Source organism: Halictus rubicundus, unplaced genomic scaffold (assembly GCF_050948215.1).
Source record: "Halictus rubicundus isolate RS-2024b unplaced genomic scaffold, iyHalRubi1_principal scaffold0264, whole genome shotgun sequence".
In the NCBI taxonomy this organism is placed as follows: Eukaryota; Metazoa; Arthropoda; class Insecta; order Hymenoptera; family Halictidae; genus Halictus; species Halictus rubicundus.
In genome coordinates, this window is record NW_027488805.1 from 338,114 (window position 1) to 345,533 (window position 7,420).

Here is a 7,420-nt window from a genome sequence, read left to right on the forward strand (position 1 = left end):
CTCGTAATACCCGAGGACCGCGTTACCGAAATTTTGCGAGAGGCTCACGACGAGGAGCAAGCGGGTCACTTGGGAGTCGAGAAAACTTACTGTGGTGTATTTAGGATCAGGTTAGGTGGCCTGCCGCGACATGCGAGTATAATGTGATATTTATTGAAATTAACACAAGTTACTTATAAAAGGTATTTTCACCTGCCGGCCATGTGGTCTCGGCCTTGCCCGAATAGCGACTAATTACGCACACACAATACGTGCGCGACTAGCGTGCGCAGTCGAGACCACATGGCCGGCAGGTGAAAGTACCTTTTATAAGTAACTTGTGTTAATTTCAATAAATATCACATTATACTCGCACGTCGCGGCAGGCCACCTAACCTGATCCTAAATACACCACAATGGCGACGAGGATGCACGAGATAATCACGGATCAACGTGTTCAAAATTAGTCAGGTTAGAAATCTGCCACGTGGGCGTGGCAGCAAGGTGTCGCGTAATACAGCGAGAACGCGAGTAGGAAGGTGCTCGCACGAGTAAAGAAAGTGTATTTTGTATCACTTTAAAGCATAAGTGTTAATGCCGAATAAAGGAACCTTAAGCTGGGTGCAAACGCTAAACAAGAAACAGTTGTTAAGTGAACTGCAAGAACGTAACGTTCAAGTTGAGGAAGGTGAAAATTTCAATACGTTACGAGAAAAATTACGAGAATTGATCAGAAAGAAAATTGGAATTAGTAAAGAATTTGTTTTGGATCTTCGTTGGGTTCCGTAACGTTGGAACCTTTAACTTACGATCGCGAAATGTTTGAGAAATAAAGTCGGAATTTGTGGGAGAGCTAATCGATTTATTCGTGTTATCACTGCGGTTCTCGGAAAAGAGAGCGAGGGCTCGACGGATTGCCGTGTATATTGACGGGGCTCTCTCCCCTCGCCGCGCACCCCGAACTACTCGGTCCGCCCGAAGTGTGCGGGGAGAGAGAGAGACGAACCGCGACGACGGCCGAGTCCTCAATACAAACAAAGTTCGGCAGTCGCTAATTTGCCGTGTGTGCGTGCGGACGGACAGCGGCACCGACCAGCTGATTGCTCGAACATACCGCCCGCCTCGTTGTCGGGTCGGCAACGAAATAGTACAATGGTTTTCGGATGTTATACAGAGAAGTGAACAGAGTGAACAGAGTGAACGAAGTGAGCTACAGATATTTACAATCATTTACAATATGTACAATGTGCGTCTAAACACCGCCCGCCGTGAAGGGAGTCACGTTTCCTCGCCGGTGGAATGCTCGGAGGAAATGAGCGGTACAAGGCGCTGGATGGCTCTGGTGGTAGTACGGGTTGCGGTCTTCACGACAGCCACACGCACTCGTCCGTCGGATCCCCGATGCACCTCGACGACTCGTCCGAGAGGCCATTTCGTAGGCGGCGCGAGATCGTCCTTCAGGAGCACGACCGCTCCGACGGCAAGATTCTCCCGTGCCCTTTGCCATTTCGGAAGAGTCTGCAGCTGGCTCAGGTATTCGGTACGCCACCGCTGCCAGAAACCTTCCAGAAGTCTGGATACAAGGTTCCATCTCCGTCGGCCTGCGTCGTACGTGATTTCGTCACCCGGTTCTGGAACTGCGCACAAAGAGCAAGCGTTAACCAGATGGTTTGGCGTGAGGAAGGGAGGATCATTTGGATCGTCGGACAAGGCGGAGAGGGGTCGAGAGTTCATACAAGCTTCCACTTGACACAGCAAGGTGGAAAGCTCCTCGAAGGTGAGCTGTTGTTCCCCTATTGTGCGTCGTAGATGCCTCTTCGCGGATTTCACGGCCGCTTCCCACAGACCGCCGAAATGAGGAGAATACGGCGGTATGAACCTCCATTCCGTTCCGTCGGCGGCCAGCAATTCCGCCGTTTCCTTGTAAAAGGTCGATGCAGCGTTGAACATGCGCTTCAGAAGCTGATCGGCACCTCTGAACGTCGTAGCGTTGTCACTCAGCATCTGGTGACATCTTCCGCGTCTAGCTACGAAGCGTTTGAAAGCTGCGATGAAGGAGGCAGAGGACAAATCGGACACGACATCTAAGTGGACCGCCTTCGTGCACAGGCACACGAAAACGACGACGTATCCCTTGGTGGTCCGCTGTCCCCTTGCTCTCGTCATGAGCATCGGAATCGGACCAGCATAATCGACTCCGCTGACCGAGAATGCCCTTGCTGGTTGCACTCGCTGGGCAGGCAGCATTCCCATTTGCTGGTTGCTGGTGCGCCCTTGGAGCCGAGTGCAGGTAACGCAGCCTTTTACGACCCGTTTCACCAGCGTCTTGTCTCGCGGAATCCAGTGGCGGAGCCTGAGCGTCGCCCGCGTCAAGTTCACTCCCCCATGGAGCGTCCGAAGGTGAGCTGATCGGATCAGCAATGGTGCCAACGGAGACTGTCGGTCGACGATCACAGGATGTCTCTGGTCGAATGAAACTGCTGCGTGGTCCAGTCGTCCTCCCACTCGTAAGACACCTTGACGATCTATAATCGGCCGAAGAGAAACAAGGGTCGAGGTCGATTTGATTATCTTACCCTTCTCCATTTCCGCGAGTTCGTCGCCAAAGTCGTCAGCTTGGCTCATTCGGTGGACGCTCACCCACGCCTCGTCGATCTCAGTGGCTGTCAGGAACCCGTGCTGCGGTGTACCGATGGATCGAGCGTTGTTTGCGAATCGTCGCATATACGCGGTCACTCGGACCAGCCTCAACGCTGACGAGAATCGGAGAGGGTCCCAGGGCGATTCGAAGACGGCTCGCAGACTGGGATGGTCGCCGGACTTCGTCTTCCTTGCCATCGTCGTCGTCACCGTCACTCTGCGCTCCGGAGCCTCGCTCTCGTCGACGTCACATGCGCCAGGCCAATCCTCCTGAGGCCCTGACAACCACGAGGGACCGCTCCACCAGAGGTCATCGTCGACCAGTACCTGCGCTGAAATCCCACGCGTGGCAAGGTCCGCAGGATTTTCGTCTGTCCTCGCGTGTCGCCACTCAACGTCCGGTAGCAGGCGCTGGATCTCGGCCACCCTATGCGCCACGAACGGTTTCCACCTGGAAGCATGAGACCTCACCCAGGCTAGGACGACCGATGCATCGGTCCACGCATGCATAGTCACGCTGTGAGGCCGCATCGAATCTCCTACTGCTCTCAGCAATCGGGCCAGCAGTAGAGCACCGCACAGCTCCAGCCTAGGAATGCTCTGTGGTTTGGTTGGAGCGACCTTGGTCTTCGCCATCAGTAAGTGCGTCTCGGCCCTTGCACCGGTAACTGGCACCCTTATGAAGACGGCTGCGGAGTATGCCCTTTCTGACGCGTCGCTGAATCCGTGCAGCTCTATATTGTCGCTGGTCGCCGCACGATAGCCAATCCATCTCGGAACTGTGATTCGATCGGTCCTCTCCATCTCGAATCGAATTTGCTTCCATCGCTCGGAAAACAGCTCGGACAGCGGCTCGTCCCACAACAATCCGGACAACCAGAGGTCCTGCAGCAGGATCTTCGCAGCAATGCTGATCGGAGACAGCCACCCCAGTGGATCGAAAAGCCTGGCCGTCTCAGACAAAACCGATCGTTTGGTCCATGGTTGACCTGATGTGGCAGTCCTGAGCTTCGGAGCCGCAAGAGACAGAGTGTCGTTCACCGTGCTCCATTTGAGTCCCAGCGCTCCTGCCTCTTGGTGACCCTGCAACAATTGAATGAGACCGGAGCTCGACGACAAATAATTGGTCGCCCACTTATCCAGCGGGAATCCGCCCGCCGTCAGGATGTCCGTGAGTTGACGTCGAGCCTCCTCGGTGTCGTCGATGTCATCTCCTCCGGCCAGAATGTCATCGACATACGAATTCGCTCGGAGAATCGCTGCACCCCGCGGAAATCGAGCCTTCTCGTCGTCGGCAAGTTGATGCAGTACTCTCGAGGCGAGGTACGGAGCCGACGTCGTGCCGTAGGTCACCGTCGTCAAACGGAAGTCCCGTACTTCCTCGCTTGGATCGTTCCTCCAGACGATCCTCTGCCAGTCTCTGTCCTCTGGGTGCACCTTGATCTGGCGAAACATTTTTACAATGTCCGTCGAAAAGGCATGCCGATGGAATCGCCACCTCGTTATTACGGCCCAGAGGTCAGTTTGGAGCTTCGGTCCGGCGGCCAGGTAATCGTTAATGGCACTGCCTCTGCCTGAAACGTAGGAACCATTAAAAACTACTCTTATTTTGTTTCCGGAAGGTTTTTCCCGCCACACGGCGTGATGCGGAAGGTAATTCTCCCCCCCGCCAGTCGAGTGCCGCGAGACGAACTCCATGTGCCCGAGCCGTTCGTACTCCTCCAGAAATTCGGAGTATTTCTGTCGGAGCGTCTCGTCCCTTTCTCGTCTCCTTTCGGACGATAAGAGCAAGCGCACTGCAGCCGATCGCGGAACTCCGACATCGGTGCCTGGGGTGGCAACGAACGGTAAGCGCACAACGTAGCGTCCATCCTGATCTCTGCGGTGCGTATCCTTGAAGTACTTTTCGCATGCTTCGTCCTGAGGCGTGCTTATTGCACTAGTTGGTACTTCTTCCAGCTCCCAGAACCTCTGCCAATCGTCTCGGAGGTCTCGTGCAGGCTGAACCAGCAAGGATCGCACCCGAGGTCCAGCGCTGTGGTCCGTTGTGGATGAGGTTGTGCCCATCGGCGCCCAGCCGAAGGGCGTTCGAACAATTGGAGGAGTGCCCATTGGTCCGATTCGATTCTCGAGGAGGAGGTGACCACACGCATCTGCCCCGAGAAGTAATTCCACCCTGTTCGGAGAGCGGAAGTCCTCGTCGGCTAACGGAAGTCCGTGGAGGTGAGTCCACTTCTCGTCGTTAATTTCTACCGCTGGAGTCGGAGCGGTAATTTTTCGCGTCACCAGCGCGTTTAACGCGAGTCGGAACTTGGAGTCGCGACTAGACGCGAGTAACACGGACACTTCGTGACGTACCGTGCCCACGTTTATCTCCTGGTATCCGGTCAAATGAACCTCCACGTTCCGGCGCGGAAGACGTAACGCTTGCACGACATCGTCCGTCACGAATGACATTTCGGACCCGGGGTCGAGTAACGCGCGAGCGGAGACACTGCGACCGTTCGGGGACTTCAACTGGACGCGCGCGGTGGCCAGTAAAACAACGCGATTCGACCTGAACGTGTTCACCGAACTTGTGCTTGGCTGCGCGGGAGCTTCGCTCTTCCGGAACGCCTCGTGAAGCGAGGTGTGGTGATGACCGCCGCACACCATACACCGGTAGGAAGACGTGCACGCCGCGAGCAAGTGGGTTCCCGAGAAACACGAAACGCACAGTTTATTTCGGTACACAAATTCCTTGCGTTCCGACGCGCTAAAGGTTTTGAACTGACCGCAGTGCCCTAGCTGGTGATTGTCCGAACACAGCGGGCACTTCCGAACGTTGCTGGCCTTCGCGGATGGCCCTTTGGTCATTTGCACGGTCATGGCCGTCCTTTGTTCGGGTTTTCGCGTCTCCTCTCGCTTGGTCGGTGTTGACGAACACATCGGCTCTTGGGTCGAGGCCAAGGCATGGATGCGTGATTCGAGGAAATCTCGAATCTCCACGAAGGACGGCATGATCGTCGGGTCCGGGAACATCTTCTCCCAGTCCAGGCGCGTCGTCGAGTCCAGCTTCCTGACGAGGAGTGTCACGAACCAGTCGTCCCATGTGTCGACTGGTTTTTTAAGCGCGGCCAGAGCATCTCGAGCTTGGCAGAACTCGTCGAGGACTCTGGTCAATTCCTCCGTCGAAGCTCGTTTCACTGCCGGGCAGTCCAAAAGTCTTCCGAGGTGAGCGGTGGTCAGAACACGGATGCCTCCATAACGACGTTCGAGTGCCGCCCACGCCGTCGAATAGTTCGCATCCGTCAGGGATGTACGCGCGATAACCTTCGCAGCCGCACCGGTGAGGCTCGCCTTCAAATATTGTAGGCGTTGGACGTCCTGCAATCGTTTCGAATTGTGGATCGTAGCGCGAAACGAATCGCGAAACTCCTCCCACCGTAGGAGATCGCCCGAAAATTTCTCGATGGTCAGAGTCGGCAATCTGGGTCCGGCGTTGCACTCGTGAGACTCGGCTTCAGCCGGAATTGCTGAGGCGACGGGCTTCAGATTTTCTAGCCTCTCCACCAATTCAGAGGAGTTCTGGATGTAGGCTTCCTCGACTTCGTCGTATAGGCCTCTCTTCCTGTAGTTACTGGCGGCGTAATCTGGCATCGGTCTCATAGCGTTATGATTTGCGGTGAAGTTGCGCCAGTAACTCTCCAGCAACTCGATTCTTTTCTGCAATACGACCGCGGAGAGTTTCGCTGCCCCCAATTTGTCGGTATTGATGATGCAGTTCTTGATGCGGCCAGCGATCTCCTCCTGAGCGACCACTACATCGCTGAACGTTTGCGGCATTGTTTCGGCAGTTAAAATTCAAACAAAACGTAAAAACAAACTGATCGAGACGCGAAAGACAAAGGACTTTACGCGTATCGCGGTAAACACCTTGCCTCGGTCGGTTCGAGAGCGGTTGGTGTCCCGGTGGAAGGTCACGGAATTTTCGAATCCGTAACGGTTCGCCACGCGGTCTAAGTACCGTTTTTCGAGAACGGTCTCACGAATTCTGTTCGAAGAATTCACTTGCTCCTTTCCTTTCAGGTGCTTCCTGATTGTCTGCGACGGAGCCTCGGAAGATGCTCGATGCACTCGCGGATCACTCGAGGAGACAACGGAAGCGCACAACAGAACTCGCGGTGATGCACAGAATTCTTCGTAATTCTGCGGTGGATCGAGTGGAATAGAGAAATCGGCACACTCTATTCCCGGGTTTCGGCACCAAATGTTTTGGATCTTCGTTGGGTTCCGTAACGTTGGAACCTTTAACTTACGATCGCGAAATGTTTGAGAAATAAAGTCGGAATTTGTGGGAGAGCTAATCGATTTATTCGTGTTATCACTGCGGTTCTCGGAAAAGAGAGCGAGGGCTCGACGGATTGCCGTGTATATTGACGGGGCTCTCTCCCCTCGCCGCGCACCCCGAACTACTCGGTCCGCCCGAAGTGTGCGGGGAGAGAGAGAGACGAACCGCGACGACGGCCGAGTCCTCAATACAAACAAAGTTCGGCAGTCGCTAATTTGCCGTGTGTGCGTGCGGACGGACAGCGGCACCGACCAGCTGATTGCTCGAACAGAATTGAGTGCTAAAAGTACGCTAGAGGAAAGTGAAATGACTGACGGTATAAAAGTAGAATTCCGCCTGCATAAGAACAATTAGAACAGTTATTCATAGCACGCGACACAAAGCCTGAAAAGAAGGCGGCGCAGTTGTTGGTGCGTGTGGACACGGAAGCGTTCAAGCTCATCAAACAGCTGGTCGCTCCGGCTAAAATAA

At 54.7% G+C, this 7,420-nt stretch overlaps 1 protein-coding gene across 1 annotated transcript; it reads right to left on the bottom strand.

The window, feature by feature from the left end:
- Positions 1-1,257: 1,257 nt before the first annotated feature.
- Positions 1,258-6,444, bottom strand: LOC143364098 (uncharacterized). Its single transcript, XM_076804601.1, has 4 exons — positions 3,062-6,444; positions 2,556-2,836; positions 1,716-2,504; positions 1,258-1,616 (listed from the first exon to the last, which is right to left on the bottom strand). Exons 1-4 carry the CDS (start codon positions 6,442-6,444, stop codon positions 1,258-1,260), a joined length of 4,812 nt encoding a protein of 1,603 aa, XP_076660716.1.
- Between the last annotated feature and the right edge of the window lie 976 nt (positions 6,445-7,420).